The sequence below is a fragment of the Scomber scombrus genome, chromosome 13, assembly GCF_963691925.1.
Source record: "Scomber scombrus chromosome 13, fScoSco1.1, whole genome shotgun sequence".
Classification (NCBI taxonomy): domain Eukaryota; kingdom Metazoa; phylum Chordata; class Actinopteri; order Scombriformes; family Scombridae; genus Scomber; species Scomber scombrus.
In genome coordinates, this window is record NC_084982.1 from 9,549,201 (window position 1) to 9,571,567 (window position 22,367).

At 40.1% G+C, this 22,367-nt stretch overlaps 1 protein-coding gene across 12 annotated transcripts in view; it reads right to left on the minus strand.

Moving 5' to 3' along the window:
• mycbp2 (MYC binding protein 2) overlaps positions 1-16,442 on the minus strand; it is a 60,065-nt gene extending 43,623 nt beyond the window's left edge. For all 12 annotated transcript variants that reach the window (XM_062432347.1, XM_062432350.1, XM_062432344.1 and 9 more), the window contains exons 1-9: positions 15,786-16,442; positions 13,191-13,266; positions 7,452-7,667; positions 4,459-4,612; positions 3,993-4,189; positions 2,611-2,853; positions 1,367-1,438; positions 958-1,054; positions 775-848 (exon numbers count right to left, since the gene is read on the minus strand). In XM_062432347.1, coding sequence (XP_062288331.1) covers positions 775-848; positions 958-1,054; positions 1,367-1,438; positions 2,611-2,853; positions 3,993-4,189; positions 4,459-4,612; positions 7,452-7,667; positions 13,191-13,266; positions 15,786-16,057 — 1,401 coding nt within the window. In that variant the 5' untranslated portion in view covers positions 16,058-16,442. The remainder of the gene's footprint in view (positions 1-774; positions 849-957; positions 1,055-1,366; positions 1,439-2,610; positions 2,854-3,992; positions 4,190-4,458; positions 4,613-7,451; positions 7,668-13,190; positions 13,267-15,785) is intronic.
• Between the last annotated feature and the right edge of the window lie 5,925 nt (positions 16,443-22,367).

Sequence of the window (22,367 nt, forward strand, 5' to 3'; positions counted from 1 at the left end):
TGTGGTACCACTAACCTCAATGCCACGCCTACATACACCACACACACAAACAAACATCTACACACAGATGTAGCTACATGCCAGCTCCCAACTCCCCCCTTCCCCTGCCCCAAGGCCCCCTGTGTGGCACAGCTGATGATCAGCTGAGGGCCCTTCTTATGTGAGGCTAAAATCTCCACAGGAGGGGAAGGGAAAGAGGCTTAACAGTGCATATCAGGAGCTACATCTAAATAACAAAATTTGGTTTTCATGAGCAAAGCAGCAGAAAGTGTTTGCTCAGTGGCACAAGATTAAAAAAATGACAAACGTGCATGAACAAGTGTGTACAAACAACTGAGGACTAGGAAGCTGACCATGAACAAATAAGGCTTTTTTGTCTCTTCCCATTTTCTCACGACAACTGCTAAAAAAAACTGTCAAACACCTCTCTGTGAGATCAACTATACCAGCCCATAGCTTAACTGCGACCAAGTCAATAACTATGTAAGAGTGTTTAAACCCACTTGCGACAGACTGCCTGCAGGTAATTCAAAAGCATTACAATTATATAAGACTATAACAGCCCATAAGTGCATATAAAGCCTGCGCTCTCCAACATGTTTCCAGCAGACATAGACAGTACAGCTGAGGAACTTTCTGGGTGCAATTATTATTTTTATCAAAAGGCATTTAAACATTTAAATGTGTCTTCCTTTTTTTTAAATGTTCTAGGTGAAGTTTAGGAATGATTATGCATCTTATTTTTATAGTAATTAAATAGAACCTAACGCTTACATCTTTGCAGGCTGCGATCTGGTTGATGTACTCGCCGTCTGTGAAGATTATGTTCTGTCCATCTGCGTGTTGACCTACAGAGACAAGAAATGTCACAGTGAATATATCCAATTTTTTATTGTCATTTAGATGACTTCACTTCTATGAGGTATTTTCAAGGTATAAAAAGTGTTCTCTCAGCACCTGGCATGGTGACAGCCCCCTCAGGTTCCAGAGTCTCAGGGTTGATCTTGATGGCCGACATACTATGGTTACTTGTGTCCCGATACAACAAGAACCCCTGAAGAGATGAGATAAACAACACTGCTGATCAACACTCAGAAAAGAATTATCCCTAATGTAAACTCTTCAGCTGACTTATTAATGACAAAAGTATACTGCATTTTATCAAGTGATGTTGAGACTGATGAGTCCAGCACAAAATTAGGAAATGATTACAAAAAGTCATATGGAAGTCAACTTTAAATGTGAACTGAACTTTTAACACTGAATGCAAGATGCAGTTGAGTGTTAAAAGTTTAGTTCAGGGCTTTGAAGACTAAAGCCGTGAAACATATGGGAAGAACATATTGATGGAAGATTCACTGTTTACCTGAGCAAAGCCCAGCCATGATCTCTTCTCCTTTCGATTCCTGATACGAGATGTGGAGTTGTACACGTGGCCCTGTAAGGCATTGATCACACATCAGCATATATCCACAAACAATGACAAGCATTCATTCCATGTTGGCAGATAGAAAAACAGCAGAAAACTACAAACACTGGAACTTAATGTTGGCATAAACACAAAAACAACGTCTTCAAAGCAGAATTATGGCTGTGTCTATTGCCATTTTTCTCGACTGCCTCAAAACCCAAAAGGGAAATACTTTAAATGGTGGTTTAATTTGATTTCATGACTTTATTCTGAGAACAAAAGTCAATTCAGTCAATAATTACTACAAGGCCATATTTTCATGGCTGTGCAGCGACTAGCGCAGGCTGCATTGCATTTGATATTTTCATGACATTGAAATTGCCTTTGCCCATCTGTGTGGTCTTTTGATGCCAAGCCCAGAGCACCCACTGTACAGGTGGAAGATTTATTCAAATGAGGCAGCGCAAAGTGAGTTCTTGGTATTTTGGTGGAAAAATAAATACTTGGAGCAAATGCACACGAGTAATAGTGTAGTAATAATGTAAATAAACTATTTTAATTAGACGCACTCAAAGCAAAACATGTGTTTGACTTGGCATTACAAAAAAATTATGTTTGATGTGGTTACAGCAGCATTTATCTATAAATTAATGTGGTTAATTCTTGGGAGAAGGAGCTCTGCACCTTCCTGACAATATTTACAATAATTTCCTGAAGGAGACTCTTTCTATTTGTTGAACTATTGTTGTCACGCTTCACTGTAATTAACTCAGGGCTATGACACTAGTGATGTGACTGATCTATCACCACGCCCTCCAATTATAATCTACTTCACCCAGTCCCTTTGCACTATGCGCTGCCACACACACATGAATCAGAATAGCAGGTGCGCCTGGAGATGCCAACACAATCCATGTGCTCAAGTCCCACCACTTTGTACCTGTCTTAGCGCTTGCACGATTAATATAGACTCATTTAGGGAGCTACTGCTGCTTTCAAAAACTACTGCTAGTACATGCACCTCTTTCTTGAACACATTAGACACAGACATAAAAAATGTTGCTGTCCTGTGAAAACTGTGCATCTCCAAAGCATGGAACATCATTTTTGTTTATTTTTCTTAAGAAGCAGGAAGATTTTCTCAACCTATCAAACAACTTCATTTAACCAGAAAAAATATAGCTGTCTGTGTTACGTACCCTGACAGTGCCACTGTATCCAGAGCCCACTTTGTAGAGTCCATCCTTGCAGAGCAAATACAGAAAGGAACCGTCAGTCTGCAGGAGACAGCGCTCATCCTCGTCAATGGCCACCTCTTTCAGGACCCATTTGTTCATCAGGGCTGCGCGTTTGATGCCATTCCCGAACCAATCCTGGATTTGAATCTTTCCAACCAGGACAGCCTGTACACTTCTCTGTAGTGCGTTCAGTATGGTGGGCACCTGGTGACATGTACGAAAACAAGGAGGGTGCTGAAATGTTGAAGGTCTACAAATCTCCAATGTGGCGTAAAGGGCTGTACTCGCCAGTTGAGAACTGAGAGAACCAGGTGGTGATGTTTTCTGTTTATGATTGAATCAAATTGTAATATCAGTGGCTGGGACTGCAGTGACCTCCATACCTGTATTTGCCCTCTTTTCATTCTGCCAAAACACATTTTCACATACATTCCCATCATTATTATGGCAGCTATTACCCACACCGTTGATCTAACCATTCACACACATAGAAACAGACACAAACACACATACTTGTAGAAAATGCACACACTTTCTGTCAGCCTGCCTGCCACTGTGATGATTCACAGTCCATTCAAATGCCAAAAATGTGAGGATGCCTCACCAGCACTGCTCTAGTATGGGCATTACATCTGCATGAAGGTGAGGGTGAAAAGTGTTTGATGTCCACAAAGACTGTCATTAAGTCATTTGTCATCATTAAGTCATTTGTTTAAACGTGTTTAATTGCAACAGAAGTCTTGATACAAAGCAGAAGTAACAGAGAAGAGTGACAGAGAGGACAAACTACAGATCGAAGCAAACAGAGGACCAGCTAATTGGCAGAAGAATGCAGGCAGGCTAACATAATCAAACATGAGACTCAGAGAGGCCTGACATTTTCCAAAACTCAATTTGTGCGGTCAAGACATTGCCCTCAGTCTCTCTGCTCAAAGCATGAAGGAACCAAAGGTTACATTATTTGTCTAAAATGCACTTTAGAGATCTAAAACACTTCTTCTAATCTGAAGGGCAACTTGAATAGAAGCGGGATATGAAATTCCTGGTGGAGGTTGTTTAAAAATTCTGTCGACAGAAAAGCTGTTCCAGCTTCCACCTCAACGAATGTGCGTAATGTCTGTTAAACGTACTGTCATCCAGACAGATGATCAGCACAAAGAAATGATGTTGACATATAATAATCAGTTACTCATACCAGGGAAGACTCACGTAACAAGATAACTCAAGTGTAAAGCACACTCTGTTCTCAGACTCATATTTGTAAAAAATAAGTGAAGAACATTTGTGTGCGTGTGTGTGAACAACTGTGCATGCAGTGAAGTTGTCAGATGCAGTTTAATTACCTGTATTGTCTGGCAGGCATGGCTGCCGTTGTTGGTGAGGATGGCAGAGACGGCCTGCAGGATTTTGCCTGTGTCACCCCAGGACACCACCAGACTGAAGAGGCAGGCGCAGGACAGGGCGGTGATGGCCTGTCCTGTCGGGTCATTGGGTCCTGTGCTCCGGACCGTGGTCTCCAACAACAACTGGAAGAGAGACTCTGAGGAACGACACATGTAGCGGAGGGGTTACACATTTCTGAAGAGAGTGTAAATGGATGTTTTCCATGTCAGTAGAGGAGAAAAATATATTAGAAACACAATGGAATTCAAAACCACAACTAACTCCAACCTCAAAAATTATCATCAACATTTCTCTGATAGTGTCAATAAAACTGATCCACAAACACAGGATTTATTGCAGGTCTGATGCATTGGATTAATTTGGATTATACACATGTACCCAATAAACACGCATTTTTGGTCTCACCTAAAACATCAGGAGGTTCAGTCTGGAAGCCCTCAGGCTGTTGTCCCTGCAGCATGTCCAACAAGGCCTGCAGGCTACGCAGACACAGTGAGGGATGAGAGAACCGTGTCTCTTTTATCAGTTCAAATACCCCACACAGGCCGATGCCAATGATCTGCACACACACAAAAAGGATATTTCTATGAGCTAAAAACACAAAAAAAACACTAGACTAACTGTGATGCAACGTTACAGCAAATGAATACATAACATACTGACATTAGATGTATTTTTACTTTTCGCTCTGTCAATATTTTAACTATACTTAATTGCCTTGTTGCTGTAGTCTTTCTTAAATTAGACATAATCACTGAAGAAGAAATGAGCTCAGAGTTATTGAGTGGATGATTTAGTCTTTTCCCATGGTCTCATCATCCTACAGTTAAAGTTAAACATTTTATATTGAGCTCCAGGACTGCAGTATGTACAGTTGCGACTGCTGACTTCAACATCCACTATTATGATTTTGTATAATGACAGACCCACTTGGGTGCATGAAAAGGAGCGGCAGGCAAAGGAGTTTGGCCTAGAAAAGGATGGCGTTCTCGTTGTCAGTATGGCTTGTTAGTGAATGAAATAATTCTCCAATGTTTCTTTCTATCTCAGTGAATAACTAAGATTTGAAGCCTTTAAAAAATATAGGAAGCAAACAAACGTTGGATAATGCCAGTGATACAAAATATAGGGATATATGTACAATACACAAAAAAAGAGGTAGAGATTAATAGATACATACTAGTTCTTCTACATGTTTGTGAGCTAAAAAGCACTCACACACATACACACACACAAGATCCTCAATATATGGCTCGTTAACAAGCATTATTAAGCTGGAATTAAAACCAACCCACCCCGCCCCAAAATATTATATAATCAGAAGTGTGTTTATTCTGTCTGAAAGAGGATGAAACAGATACAGCCATCCCAGTTAACACAATGTACTACAATAAAGACTTAAAATGAAATCTATCTATCTGTGACACTGTGGCTATCACGTGTCATAATACATGTAGGCTGCACGTTGAAAACATTCTGGGCTACCATAGGAAAAGTGGAGGTGCAACATGGCGGCCTCACAGATGAGGACCTGCTCCTTATGTAGACATTAATGCTCAATCTAAGGTAATGAAAACACAACAATTCTTAGTTTCCGGTGATAAAACACTAATTAAAACATAATTTGGGGGCAGCTGTGGCTCAGGAGGTAGAGTGGGGTGTCCACTAATTGAAAGAATCAGCGGTTTGATTCCCAGCTCCTCCTGTCCGTATGTCGATGTGTCCTTGGGCAAGCTACTTCACCCCAAATTGCTCCCGATGGCGGCAACAATGGTGTATGAATGTGTGAGTGAATGCGTGAATGTGTAATGTAGTGTAAAAGCGCTTTGAGCGGTCAAAAGACTAGAAAAGCGCTATAAAAGCGCAGTCCATTTACCATGCTCTATTTCTGCCAATAGATCATGAAATCTTACACACTGGTCCTTTAAATCTAACCTTATGTTAGGCCACTTATGGTCCATTTGTTCATCACGGCTTGATAGTTTACTCAATTTTATTTTAGCAAAGAAAAAAACAATATCCTATTTTACTGAGAATGGGGCATCCAGTAAGACAAGGTGCCTTGCACAGACAAAATGCACTGGGGTTAGCTATACAATATTAAAGGCTTTTTTATTACACTCAGGACCCTCTTGTTTGCAATTATCATAGCCCCTGACTCCAAAGAGCACCTTTGAGAATGTTTTTTTTTTTAAACAGCATTTTACTTTTTGTTTATAAAGCAAGTGTGCACTTCTGTTTTTTCATGGTTGCCCGCTAAAAGTCACTGAGTCAATGCATCAGTCGATAAGCCTCTGAGTCGACACGCATTTTTGTCAGTCGAATCACTGCTTTTTTTTTTTAAGGCACGTCATTATACACACAGTAACACTGGGTGACAGCATGACAGGCTGAACTTTTTCAGATTCTTGTCTCTAAATACATAATTTGTGATGGAAACGAAAAGGGATGATGGAAACAGAGGGAAGAACAACTGTGTTTCCTGCTCGGAGCTCTTATCTGCAGTGTTAAATGCAGCAAAGTCGGCTAAACTACAGTTTAAACAGGCGCGTACCAGCCGGTCTACCTTCTCCTCCTCTAACATCCAGTGTCTTACAGGTAAATATGAGACTTATGTACGCTATTATACCAGTTTGTTGTGGGGCAGCTGCTTTGCTGGTGCGCTTCATTGTACTGTAACTGCAATAACTGGGTAACCTGACGCACCAGATGGTTTGTTACACAGAACCATCTGAGAAGTCAACCTTGGCAACTGTTTGGAAAAGGGTACGCACTTTCAAAAAATACTTGGCAGGTGATTGGATGAACCATCTGTCTATCACCATCTATCACCATCTTACCTTGCTAGGCAACTGGATTCGTGAGATCACAAGACCACACAAGAATCGTCATAGGGAGCTAACACGCACATATATTGAAGCCGTACAGGACAGATTCTGTTGTGATCTCATGAATCCAGGTGCCACGCAATATTGCGCACAAATATTTCTCATATGAGACTGTATTAAAGACAAGGTGTAAAGGCTTTGCTTGTAGCCTGAATTTTGAATTCGAAAAGATCATTACAGATGGAGCTTTTAAATGTTTCCCATTTTCAAATGACAGTTCACATTTTGAATAAAAAGTGACAGCCCTAATGCAGAGTAAGAAGGATTAATCGGCCGGCACACTGAGCAGGAGTTGTGGAAACAGAGCAGGAGAGGCTGTAATGCTCACAGGATGGGGGTTTCAAGCCTCTGGTAAGGTGACTCCATCTCTCACAACAGTAAAAAGGATGAGCCCTGCATAATGTCCTGGGCTTGGTGCATCCTTTACATAAAGAATGCAGGCTGGCATTAGCCTTGACACAAAGCGTTGCAACCATCACAAAAGCATCCAATACTGCCTGCTGCTCATACCTTTGGCAGCTTGACGGCTGGCTCACGATACTCCTCCTCCTCCTCACTGTCTGAGTCGCCGCTCTGCACCGAGCTCCTGGAGGCCAGCGCTAAGGAGGCTTCTCTTTGCTGCCAGTCCAGCACACAGTGCCGCACGTTGCAGTAGACATTGAATGCAGATGGGTTGCTGTGCAGCTTGATGTCCGGCACGCAGAGGGCTCCATCTAGACTATCGGCCTGTGGAAAAAACAGAAAGCGGTGGTGATCAGCAAAACCTTCACTTGGAAGTCCGTATTATAGCTTTTAGTGTATCCATAAGCTACTTAGCACACACATTTAAAAATTCTTTATGAGCACAACTGATTGTAAAGAGTCACAGTTTGGTTTACACCTGTAGTTCAGTTAGCTCAGTCCACCCAAAAATGTTCTTTTCTTTAAGCCTTAAAATCTTTATATTACGAGACGCAAGACACAATTTAAAAGATATGAAACAAAGAGGCATGTCTTGAGGAAAAATGTATACTGTATGTTTAAGGAGCAGAAAGCACATTTTAATTAGATCTCTAAGGAGCAGGTTATTTTTGGAAGCAGCATTAGCTCCAGCTTTTAGTCCTGATAATGGTCACTTGGTCTAATCCAACGGTAAAACTGACAAATTGTTGTCTGTTTCAGATTATCGCTGTTTTATCTATAACAAGAGTTATAGATAGCAACTCTTGTTATCTCATCAATATAAATGGTGTTCAGACAGAAGAATGACAGTAAAATCATTACAGAGAGATTAAGCACTCTCTCTAATCATTTTGATTAGAGAGACAGAGAAACTTGATAAACTAATTGATGAGCTTAATCCAGCTCCCCTCACACCCTCAAAGGAGGGCCTTTTTAACTACAGTCCTGAGGCATCCTCTAGAGAAGCTTATTGATCAATTGTGCCTCTGTTGCAGTGTTGCCCTCTCGGCATAACGGTCACAGGAGGTGATGTCATCTATTTGGGGAAGAGGTCATTCATTCTCAGCTCAAACCAATGGGGAGGATATTACTTCTCTCTCATCTAGCATCATGTGTATTGCTCTCTTTCCTTGCTGCTAGAGTAGCATTTGTGACAGACTGCACAGCATTCACACAGGAGCATATTGCCTGGAAAGAGCACTTAAAACCATTTACAATGCAGAGATGCTGTAATAACCCCAACCAATGCATCAAGAGAGAGAGAGAGAGATACTGTTTCTTGGGAGATGACAGCAAAACTACAGGGTGAAGATACAGCCTAAATACTGCATGTTGAAGCTGACCACAAGAGATTCTGCAGACAGCTCAGCATTTTTGTCATATATTGAAAAGGGATCCTACTAAGATTTTAAGTTCGATAATATTTGTATAATATCTGTACGCATGCAACTTTTTGGTTGTACCAGGAAGGCACAGTGGTGGTCTGCTCACAGTAAGATGTTCTGGATTCAAACCCACCAGCTGGCTGGGACTCTTCTGTGTGGTTTGCACGTTCTCCTCATGCCTGTGAGGGTTCTCTCCAGGTTTTTCTGAGTGTCATAAACCCCCCTGAACTGATTCTTTATTATCTGAATTTTCATCCATTTAGTACAATAACATTTGAAAAAGCCCATAACAGCGCTGCTATTACTTTATTTGCTAATTTATGGTGCATGCACTGGCACTGCTGGTTGGGAATGTGTTTTCAGAGATGATGTACTACATCTATAATAGGTTACATCTTGCAAACAGATCACGGAGCAGCTGAAATGTGGTCCTTCAAGTGAAAAACTGTATGTGACAGGTTTCACTAGAGCCGACAGTTCTCAATTTAAAAACTGAACAATTAATTAGAAACTGGACACAAACGTGACGTCTTCAAGCTATGTCATGATGCACACAAGCAAAGGCAGAGCCATATATGCTAATGCCATGAAACTGCTGGTGTTTTTTGTTGTTGTTTTTTCTCACTTTGTAAAAGCAACAACATGTCGGTCATCTGATTGTTTCTTTTGTGTTTCTGTCTGCATTTCACTGATAATTTAATGATGAACTAAAAGCTTTGTATGAGGCTGATGTAAAGCCCCTGATGGCACTCAGACAGCTATACATTTCAGCTAGCTGAGTTTATAGAAAACTCAGGGGAAAAAATGTGTCTTTCAATGCAGAGGCTCAAGAAAAGGGATTATTAGTTTGTACTGTCATGTTGAATACATAAATCTGAATTTCATCAACAGGAGAATATTAAAATGATTAAAATGCATCCAATAACCACTCATGATATTAACGAGAGACCACCACTTTATACCTAACCCTCATACAGTGGTGAATAACTTAAATACCACAATCAAGAATTGTAACAATCTGTTTTATTTATCTATTTAAAAGTGAGATGCTATTTATGATCACATTTATTTTGCTCTGCAACTTTCACTGATGCACTACACTATTGTTTTCTGTCATACATAATCCAGGCATTGATTCTTGTGCAGTCATATACAGCTATTCTGCATTTTAAATGAACAGCTATATTCAGTATGAATGCAGGAAGTCATTTGACATTTATAAGGTGCATTAAAACATTTTGAATAGGGAAGTCAGGGTGACGTGTGGGCATATGAGTGATACCCTTCAACACTAGTGACTCTGTTGCCAATCCCTCCACATACTAGTTGTCAGTTCGGACATTTCTGTTTCTGAAAACCACAACCACAGACTTTTAATATCATTAAACATCTCCTTTTAGATGCTTAACCTTCCAAATACAAATATTGTAGGAATAAGTCTCCTACAGTCTGATACACTGAAGGTACATGTGATATGCATGATATAAATCTCCTTGAACATGTATCTCGCTAATGCAGAACAGTTGCATACTAATGTATTGTAAAGAAGATACTATCTTACCATTTTTGTATGTTTAACAACGTCCCCAGCATGCTAAATGTAGCTCTCATACACAGTCATGCGAGCATTTAATTTCTCTCATTTGAACTGAATTAAAATTACTTAATTAATCCTTAGTGGGGAAATTAAAAAGTATACATTGCATGGACATGGACACACAAACACATACCTCAGTAAAAACAAAGGACAATATGTGGTTAAAATGCATAAAAGTATAATATGCATAGAAGTGGTAACTGCTTGGCACATCAGTCAGAAGCGAAAGGAAGGTGGTTTCTGAGAATTCATCGATGAGCCCACAGTAAGTTTCATGGTAGGCTGACGGCAGCATGAATGTCTAATTTAATTAAGTGCAGAGCTGTACATGGTATCAGCCAATCCACTCAGTGAAGTATCTGGTACTGTGATTGGTTTTCGAAAAGAAAAAAGGTACAGGTGCACCTTTGCAGTCATTATGACATTACTCCATTGAATGCATCATTTTCTACATTATAAAATCGTAATTACATTGTTATTGTAGTTATAGTTTTGAAAATGATAAATCACATCTGCATGCACGCAGGATATTACATCACCCAGTTCAGTAGGATGATAAGTGTTTATGCACAGTCTTTTGTTCTGATTCCACATCCACACGTACATAAGCACAGAAACAGACAAAGGGGAGAAGAGGCCCTTTCAAACCACACTCTGATTCTGACTATGTCAGCGTGAGAGGCGTGACAGAGCAAGAGTAAGCACAACCCATACAAATACAGCATGACTGCCTGTGTTACTACCCACGTTTTTATGCCTGCCTGCCTGCCAGCCTTGCTTACAACTCCATTCTCTGTCTCCATAGAATATCTTTGGCTGTTCCAGGACATCAACTCACTGAACAAGTCACCCTGAAGAGAGTTTAACTGAGTAGTCCACTCTACTTTGAATTCCCTGTCTGGAGTAGTTTTGAAATGGAAGATGACAAAGTAGTAGAGCCTCTATTCTTCTTCGCTACTATCACATTAATCTCTTTTGCCTCTGCTTGTAAGCTGCTCGGGGGGGAAAAAGTGTACTTAAGTTAAATCCAAATCCACACAGACCTCAGACCAATCATAGAGCACGCTATACGCGCGCTCAGAAAAACATCATGCAAGTTAGTCAATATTATCTGAGGGGATTATATTTGTTGACATAATTTAGGGATCAACTAGTTAACCTATGCTCATGCCAAGTCTATAGCAGAAGCAAAAACATGAACCTATCCTCTGATACAGACTAGGTTCCCTATTTGGATGAAGGAGATGGAGGCAGGCAACTGTTGCCGTGGAGATGTGGAACACATTAGGTCGCTCGGCAACAGGCCATCATGCACAAGGATGAGCCACTCCCATGTGTTTCATAGTCTGCCTATCCACCTCTACAGCTTCATGTATGGATGGGCTTCCAGGCATCTGACCAGCCCCACCAGTGAAAACAATGTTCCTGCCAGCCACCTTCAAGACTGCAGGAAATCTAACCTCATTTTTAATCTTAAGAGCAATCTGTTATCTGTTAATTCAGTAGAGTTGAACCAGCTGTAAGCACTGTGGACTTATCAGTAAGCAAATTTACATTTGTAAATTAAAACTGTCTGTTGTGTTTTTAATAATATTAGGTGGAAAATGAAAGGAACTGTATGTAAATATTAAATTATGTATACGAAATGCTTAGAGTAGTAGTGAGAACTACACTATGTCATACTAATATTCTGCTTTCTTACAGTTAACCTTGTATATTATGTTATGTAGCCACCTACATTTATGTTAGTTCACGTTATGCAATATATTGAAAGGCAGATAAATAAATACTGTAGCAGTTTATAATATACCCTTAGCCTTACAATCCCTCTAATAATATCTATGAATATTATCCAAATATAAATACAGCACCAGTAACATTACAATCAATGTTTTAAGGCTTGATGAAACTGACGCTATAGCATCTTTACCTTCTTTACTGTTTAGTATTCCCCAGTGAAACAGAATATTTTAGCAGTGTACAGTTACAAGAGGGATTTAAATCAAATCTTTGGCATTTGATTGGACCACTAAAAATGGGTGGGGCTTAGAGTTTAGCACAATATGGAGGTACAGAAGACTGTCAGTTCCACACACCCAAACCAGTTGTTAGATCAGGAGGAGGAGGAGGAGGGAGAGATGAATCAATTAGACCTCAGTAGCCACATTGTTTTGGAAATGTAAACAAAGTTATTGCCCACTGATATTCAAACACACATCTCCTCCTGTTTCTCTCCATACTGCTCTGTTAGCTACTACGACGCACAAACGGTAAAGTGCATCTTTATGTGACCAGTGTGGCTAGCTAACCTGACGCACCACATGGTTGGTCACACAGAGTCATCTGAGATGTCGCTCTTCGAAAACTATTTGGAAAACAGCAGGCACTTCAAAAAATAGTTGGCAGGTGATTGGATGAACTATCTGTCTATCATGGTTAACGCTTGTCGCTGTCATCACATATAAATCACGCCCGTAGCTGCCAGTAGCCGTAGCTAGGATACTGATTAGTCTAAATCATTTGTGGATCACGAATGATGTTGTGATCTTGCGAATCTGCCTCAGAAGGTTAGTGGCTAGCTACTCATCCAAAGACACATTTTATTGCATGACCTTTTTGTAAATGCCCCTGAGTGCAGGATGAGTAAAACATTTGAATCCATTTTACAAGGATTTTGATGGAAAAATACAAAGATACTGATGTTTGACATATAGCAAGAAATAAATGAACAATTATCAAAGGAACACAGGAATAAAATTGCGTTTTTCATTTCATGGGGCCTTTTAATATTACTTACAGCTGTCTACACAATTGAGATTCTCTTACCTTTGTCCTCGATTTGACTTTTGACTTGACCTTCTGTCGTCTTTTCAGTTTCTTCTTACTCAATGCTTTCTTTCCCCTGAAAGTAGACAGTGATTACTCAGTACTGCAAAATATATGCTAAGGCAATGGTTACACTCAAAGACATAGCATGACATTTAAGACATTCAATTTGATGTGGGAATTTGAGGGTGGGAGGTACATAAAGCGTTTTTGTGGCACACATTCTTTTTCAAGCCAGTCGTAATGTTGGGGGGGGGGGGGATTAATTCATCTTGTCTCTTGTTTAGAATATCTATTAAAAACATTTGAAATGTTTGTCATGATAAGCTCGCCCTCAATTTTTCACTCTTGCAGAGCAAATGTATATTTTATGCAGCTTGCACAATGTGTGTCCTTTGAAGTACCCTATTTAACTGTCAGAGGTGTAGCAGTTGTCTCCAGATCCAGTGTTACACATTACGACAAAGCCTGAAACAAGAAGGAGTTAGCTTTTGCTGAATTTATTTTTTATTTTTTAATGCTTTTGATCTCTCTCTGAAATCTGTGTCTTGTACTGGCTTGTTATGTTTCACAAATCAAGCTGCCAATGAGAAACGCAATGGACTACAAATAGAGTTACTACTAAAAACAGAGAAGCAAGGCATGAATTAGAAATCGATATTTATCGCTACTGAAAACAGAGGAGCAGTGCATCTTAAATCTGCTATTGATTGGTGGTCCTAAATATGTTATAATTCTATAAATGAATGCTCTGTGAGCTTGAATTATTTTCTTTGTGTTTAACAACTGGTCTGTGCAGTAAGCTTATTGTAAGGAATAGAATTTGAAATTAAAATTTCATTATCTTAATCATTGTTTTCAGTCACTATTCTCACTTGTCGTTTGCAGTCTTTGTTGACTCAATTACTGTTTGTCTATTGTTAGTCTCTATGCCTGTATTAGAGTGTTGTATTATCCCTTAAAAAGCCTAACCCAGGACAAAGACTGCAAATTAGCTATGGCTAGAAGTCCCATTGCATCAGTTGCATTGTATTTAAATGTAACAATGCTTACATCTATCGTCCCTGTCAAATAAATAAATATGGTTTAGAGTACTCTATTTTTTATTACTTGCATCCAATTTCATATTAATTTATGACAGCTTGTCACCAGACAAACGTATTTACATTCTTCAACCCTTTGAATATACTATGACTCGCTGGGTTGTTGCCTTTTTTTTTTTTTACCAAGAACTAACCTAAAAATCAGACTACTCATTTTCAAGCCACATCAAAAAGACAGAAATGTCTGTCCACTATTTGCAACAGTAGGTTAATATCAACAAATAAGATCTATCAGAAAAGCATGACTTATGCATGAAAGCGATGCCATAACAGTTACTACATGCTTGCCTGTAGTATCTGCATCTTATGTACTAAACACAGATTTGTTCCTCCTGCTCGTCTCATCTCTATGACTTCTGGAGTTATGAAAACAGGGGTGCAAGGGGAATAATGTTAGACACAGAAACAGTGTGTTGGCCAATGCTTTAAGCACACATTGTACATTAGTAGCCTAGAAAAACAATACAGTTTGTGAGGGAGGATGCTGCAATGACCCATCTACTCAGTCTTCAACCTGACTTATTGACTGACGAGAATGACGTAACTGTATTACCCGCTAATGCCAAAAAACAGCAGATGAGTTCATCCACCGCCAAACCAAACACATCCTCACCCAAACATTAGTGTAACGTTATGGAGGCAATATGTGGTGTATTTATAGCATTAAAGTCCATGTCTGGTCATTATCAGCCCCATGTTTCTTTGAATTGAAATGGCTAGATGAGGACCGGCTGGGGAAGGGCTGATGTTCCTCAACGTTAAGTTAGTTAACGTTAGCTGGCTGTCGACAACAGTGACGCCGTTGGGCCTAAATACACACGGCTAACTACAACAAATGTAATTATATGGCCACGTAACGTAAACTACAGTGACAACCCGAGCAATGAGCATTAAGAGATGTTTAACAAGAAATTAAAGAGTTACCCGAGCAGTTACTTAGGTTTGTTTATGATTGTAGCTTGGTAAAAAACAACTGCCATCATGACAGTTAACGTTAGCCACTTAGCTTGTTTTGGGTGCATAAGCAGATATCGAAACCTTACAGCCCGAGTGGGTAACATTTTATTGTTGTTGATGGTGTTTTATTTTGTTTTGTTTCAGCGACTGTGTCAATGTTTAGCTAAAATACAACGTTCAAGGTGGCCGGAGTGGATGAACTAACGTAGCGTTAAGCTTTGACTTGCTCGGATAAGCTAGGGAAGTCAAAAGCTGCTACCTAGCAAACTGACCCCTGCAAGGGGTGCACCCAAAATTATGAAGCTCCTGGTTTGTAGTTTGTAGTTAAAACAGTGGCTTGTATGATAAATGTCTGTCGACCTCATGAACCATTATTAACATTTAGCTCGGTTTAGCTGACGTTAACTGTCATACAGTACGACTGAGCCGGGTTTGATGTTAGCTTACGGTCGTTAGCTCCGTTAGCCTCACTAATGACAGACCAGCGGCTCCAATGTATGTACGTTAATAGTTTCACACCATTGAAGACACTCACCTTCCTTGATTTATCCCTTGCTCTTTATCGTTGATAGCAGTGGTATAAATCCGCCTGTATCTTTCCGCCAGAGCTCGCCCTGAGAGTAAAAGCTGGTACCGAGTCCGACAATCCGACTGGGCTCCGGGTGTCGGACAAGAACCCATACCCGAACCATTGGTGGAGAGATCGGCTCCTGCTCCAGAAGTGACCCGGACACCCAGCCCCATCGACGGCGATGAGGAGGGGAGAATCCCTCCACCGGCGGCCGCTGCCGCAGCAGCACACATCATCGTTTTGGAGAACAATGCATATATCACATAAAAGATATAGCAGCTAGATCACATCTAGCCATCAGGTGCAATCCAAATGTCATTAAATCCACCCGCGTCACATCATTTGTCCATTCGGAGTTGCAGAAATACCACAATTAGCATCCAGGATCCCCAGTTGTTATTATTATAAGCGCAAAAATCAACGAATGGTCTTCTGATCCGACCGGAGCGTCAACGCGGTTCCTGTCTCCGGATAATATATCTTCTCAAGCCATAACCATTTTCTTGTAAAATAGCAGGAACCGCACTACTCATTTCCAAAATCCGCGTTGTCGTGTTACGTTGTTATTCGTCCCTTGAATATTTCTTGACCCCAGAAAGGCAGCACCCTCAGTTGGTCTGCCATCTTAGCTCCATCATCCCTCCCCTCCCTGGCTGAGTCTTGCGTCGCTAGCATGCCGGGATATTTTCATACGGCCAAACCGAGCGATGCTATCATTGATTTATTTTAACAGTTACGTCCCTGTGTACAATTACTCTGATGTATAGTTCATTTTAAACACAGTTGACATTAGTAGAGATGAAGAAATGAATGGTGGAGAGAACCATTGGCTAATTTGCACAGTACAACCAACACAGTGGGGGTCTGGACATTTAATTTGCAGATCTAGGGCCCCTCCCAATTTGCATCTACACTTGGCACAGTGAGGTACTATAAAAGGCTTTAAAATGCTTTGTTACCCAAACAAAACAACAGTGAAGCATGGATTTGAACTTTTAAAAACTGTTGTATTACGTTGGGGCTTCATTGTAGCCCCCAATTTGTTCTGTGCTGCACCATTTACAGTTAATTTACTACTGTCCTATAAATAGCAGTTGGTATAGTGTAAAGTGCTGGTATTGTACTTTCCCCCCCTGTGACCACTGTACAGCAGTGAATTATTTTACTGGGGTGCTTTAGAACCACTGTGGTTATCAAACCTTTTCATGTCAAGGACCCCTAAACTGACACAGATTAGACTACAGACCCCCATCTGATAAGATATTTTCTAATAAGAAGTGTTTGAAACCCATAATCAAAATAGTCATCCATTCTGTCATTGTGTTACTTATGGATGGAATTACAGTGAAAATAAAGTATTCCCCTTTTTGGTCCCCAGACTACAATTTTGGAGCCACTGCGTTAGGAGATGCCCTTTAGCACTGCGCCCTCTCACAATATCCAGCATTATGTCACTGTGTCAACCATGGATACTTTCAAGTTTCTACGAACTACATTTCTCAAGACCCAAAAAGGGAGACCAACATCAACTCCATCCTTAAAAAGGCCCAACAGAGGACGTTCTTTCTGCAGCAACTGAGGAAGTATGGTCTGCCACAGGAGCTGTTGAGCCAGTTTTACACCGCAGTCATTGAATCCATCCTGTGCACATCCATCACAGTCTGGTTCAGAGCTGCCACAAAACAGGATAGGAAAAGACTGCAATGAACAGTAAGGACAGCAGAAAAAACATTGGTGTTCCCCTGTCCACCCTCCAGAACTTGTACTCTTCAAGAACCAGGACATGGTCAGGGAAAATCATTAAAGATTCCTCACACCCGGGACACAACCTTTTTCAGCTCTTCCACTCCAGCAGGCCTTGTATACCAAAACCATCAGACACAAGAGCAGTTTCTTTCCTCATACATATGTTTGTATATTGTGTATTGTCTGTAAATAATATGTACATTGTCTGTAAACAGCTGGAACCAATTCTTCATGAGTTTTAACATACTTGGCAAATGAATCTGATTCTGATACTTGAACACTTTTCTTTACACAATGACTACAGTCAGCCTTTGATTAAATTCTTATTTGTGTAGAGATACTCTTCAGTGAAGAAGTCTTAAGGATAAGATGCACCTCTCAATGAGAAGATCTAACAATATGTATTTAGCTCACACTGTATGTAGACAGATGCCCATTTATTATTGCCTATGAAGTTATTAATGTAGAAATACTAAAGCCCCAAAGTAATGCAACCCACACGTCATGATGATGATACAAGTCTGCAGGAGGAGTGGAAATACTGCAGGGGGAAATTAGGAGACACTGTATGTTAGGTAACATCAGTCAAAATGACAGTGAAAGCTAAACCACATATTCTGTGGAAATGCTGATAATATACTGACGTGTCCTTGTACATAAGTGCGCATGAATTTAGAAAAGAACAAGTAAAATCTTTACAAGATTCTACCTGATCTCCCTAATGTCAAAGTTTGTCTTTTTTTTGAAAGGATGGATGCATGGGCACATTTATTGAGAGAGAGGGAGAGAGAGAGGAAGAGATTTACACAGGCCCTAGTGGTGTTTTATTGGCTGCAAGGCATTGCAATGGCCCAATGACAAGAAGGGGGTCTGTCTACAGCTTCTTCTCATAGCAACCCAGGAAGCATCAGTGTATCAGCCTGTATCAGTGACGGCAAGTGATTCTTAACAGAATAATTTATAAATACTGAACCGAGAGATTGTCCTATTAGGGTTTAAGGATCAAATATGAGATATAAAAATCAGCTCAGTTGAAGTGTATTGTAAAAATTGATTGTAAAAGCATCCTATCTATGCTGGATCACAAACTGCTGACATTCATTGGCCCTCAGTTCTTAGTGATCTTCAGTGGGAAAGTTATGAAAAGAGAACGATTAGGCACTGAATTGTGTAACTGAAGCTGTAGCCACTTCCAGAGGCTGCACATTTAACCCCTGGTTGTCTCAGCTCTGTCCAGTTAAGTCAACTGGAAGGAGGAGGGGCATTGTAAATAGGCCAAGAAGATGTCATAGGTCAGGCAACAAACATGAGCTGCAATGACATAAAATAAATCAAGTTGCCATGAATGCAACCAGGAGGTGGAGCTGGTAGAAAGTCTAGATAAATTGTTGGATATCAAATGGTATCAGTGTCATCAGTTGTCCTGACATGTTGCCTCTAAAAGTGTTTCAGCTCAAAGGCATTGGAGTGACTGATTACAGCCAGAATTATTGTGTCAACCTGTAGCCTATTTCTCTGTGGAAATTAAATGCACATCATTTCCAAATCTCTGTCCATTTTTCTGTTGTGTCCCAGCTTCCATACTCATGGTATCTCTCTCAGTCGCCACCACAGAATAGATTGCAGAGTGACAGGGACATGTATAGCCTTAAGTAACTTGTTATAATTATTTAATCTAATAGAGCAGCACAACTAGCATTGTCATTTCTCTCATTTTGGCACTAGCACCACCCAGTGTTTGTCATTTCCACTTGAATCTATGCATTTACCGACGGCAGGCTATTATAGGAGACTCAAGGAATTAATTAGAGCCCTCACCAGCTGTCATCAAGGTCTCTCCTTAATGACAGTAGAACCAATATCCTATCCTCTGTTTGTTCTTGATTGCCATTATTTTGTTACTCAAAGTTAATTCGTAGCTATCATGAATCAACTGGGCATGTTGCTGGCACAGGTGGTGCATTTTCCTTTAAATGTTGGGTCAAGCTTGTTAATTCACAACTATCTCTATCAAAAACTGGCATTGGTATCTGATGACAGTACACTGCAGGGTGGACCACATTCCATACATGCTGTTATTGCGTCTAGGAGGGGTTCACCTATTATGCCGTCACACCCCTTCGTGCTATGCAGCTTCATACCTTTTATCATTCAAAACATGGCACTCCCAATGATAAAACTTGCCGTCACATTATGACATTTAAGGTTCAAACCTGATTTTCAGTTTGCTCCCAAACAACCTAACACTTATATCAAAAACCCCATAAAACTGTCCTGAAGCCTCCAAGGAAGTCTTAGGCCCATTCAGTCCAATTACATGAATAAATAAATTATATTGTGCCATTCAGTAGAAATTGTATTCAGAATTTTTATTTTAAGGCTGTGGTGAGACCTGCTTAAGTATCAGTAGCCAGAGGTGAGAAATTTCTTTGTGACTGGGCTATTTAAATGTAATCTCAGATATTATGGTTTTATTGAACCTCAGTGAGGGGTGAACCTCTTACTTCAGAGTGAAAATCAAGTTGAAACCACTTCACGTCCCAGTTCTTTTATTAGCATACATGTGTAAAGTACAAAGTCCACAGTCAATCGGGTGATTTATTACAAGTCATAGAGATACTAATACACAGGCACAATGCAGATTAATGCTTCTGAATGAACCTTGTCTCATGATAAGTTGAATCTGCCAAGACAGTCATATAGCCTACCTAATCCAAAGAACAATAATTATTATAGTTCCACTTGCATTATGTCATAGTAAATATTGATACAATGTTTCATGTGAGATTACTGTTTTAGTAGTGTCACCATTAAATCACATTGCTCTGAAGCTCAATGCTGTGGAAGATAGAGGAGCACAGAATCCCACACCCACTTCACGTTATGCACCCATGACACTTAAGTTGATTTGCAGGTCCTTCAGCACTCCACCCAGTTCCGATTGTTCAACTTTTGAACAGTATGCAGTGCAATTGATTAGGTATAGCTTGTGATGACTGAAAGAGAAAAAATGCGTAGAGAGAGAGAGAGGGAGAGGGAGAGGGGGGGAGAAAGAGAGTATTTCATTGTTGTCTGAGGCCCCACCCTTGTGTGGCCTTGGAATCTCCTCCCTTAAGGTTAAAAACAGAGGAGATGATAAGGGTGTAATTGCAGTTACTGCTGAGTGATAGACAGGTATTACGACCTTAACTAGAGTAAGAGTTTAACTGTCTTGGGAGTCAAAGAGCTTTCTGTACAGGTACGTACTCTTTCTTTCTTTTTTTATATTGTAATGATTTAATGTGTGGTACTCATTTCTGTAAGAGCAAATTATACAATGTTCCAGGAAAAATACATATTGTATTAAGTAATGATATGTCTGTGTGTGTGTGTGTGTGTGTGTGTGTGTGTGTGTGTGTGTGTGTGTGTGTGTGTGTGTGTGTGTGTGTGTGTGTGTGTGTGTGTGTGTGTGTGTGTGAATATGTCATAGACTGCTTATAAGGACACATTTTAGACTGAAGACCAATTAATTTGGGACAGCATGTCCAACTGTAGACAAAATCCATGTCCCCAATTGGGAATTAGGCAGATATTTGGGTCAATGGGTAAGTTTAGGGTAAGGGTTGAACAAGTAGTGGTTATGGTTAGGATTAGGGTAAGTCTCCTGGAAATTAATGTAAACCTATGTAATGTCCCCAAAAGTGACCTAGGACAACATGTGTGTGTCCGTGTTTGTTCATTACACAATGAGCTTTATAAGAGATTTTACTGTGAGGAATGAAATACATGTCTTACTGATACATTGATTCAGTGTAGACAATGAGACGTAACACACACACACACACAAACTCTAGGATTTATTTTCCAGCTTGCGGCTAACTTTCCTGTATCAAAGATCTTGCTAACCTGTACACTTGGATTAGCATGTTCTGTCTTGATAGAGATCTCAGTTCAGGCTGCCAAACTGCAATAAGGTCACTGATCTATCTGCTCTACTATGCAATATCACAGTATATTTTTGGAAAATATCTAAATCATCCTGCATGAACACATATCCAATGTGTTATTAGACTGTACACTTAGATTGCCTTACAAGGCTTTAAATCTTGTCAACTCTGAAACTTCAACTGAAAGATGGGATCAATTACAATGATTCTGAAAGAAACCAAGAAGAACCAAGATATATTTATTGCTTTAACTGTCTGTCCATGGACTTTTTCCTGAAGATCTTCCCACACACATTACAGCAAGAGATACAAAACTTCTTCACACAAGCCAAAATAATGCAGACAAACTAAAGCACTGAACAGCTACTCCTTTTTGAGTAATTGCAGTCATCAGACAGTAGACTGTGTGACTGATAAATGGACAAATGTTGCATTCAACTTCAGTTGCAGCTGTAAATGTCTGCCGTAAGGCCTCCTACTGTATGTTTGTGGTGTTTATGCTTGAGCGGGCATGTAGTTGAAAGAGCACAATCTTTATCATTCATAGCTGATGGTATGTCACTGCTACGCCCATGTGTTTTGCTGACAATAGTGTGTTTGGAGAAGGTGTGTTATGAAGGGTGGGTGTGTCCTCAGGTTGGTACAGATCAAGACAAACCAGTTTGGGTTGAGCAGACATGAAATTCATACTGCAGTCAAACTGACTAACGCAGCATGTCAGTCTTGTTCACTTTTAAAGATGCTTTAGATAAAAGCAGTCATTCCTAAGCTATTTGAGTTTACATTTACAGCCACTGATCTCAGTACTCAACATGCATTATACATGAAAGGTTTCAACCCATAGTACCACCTAGTGGCTGATATACTGTAGTTT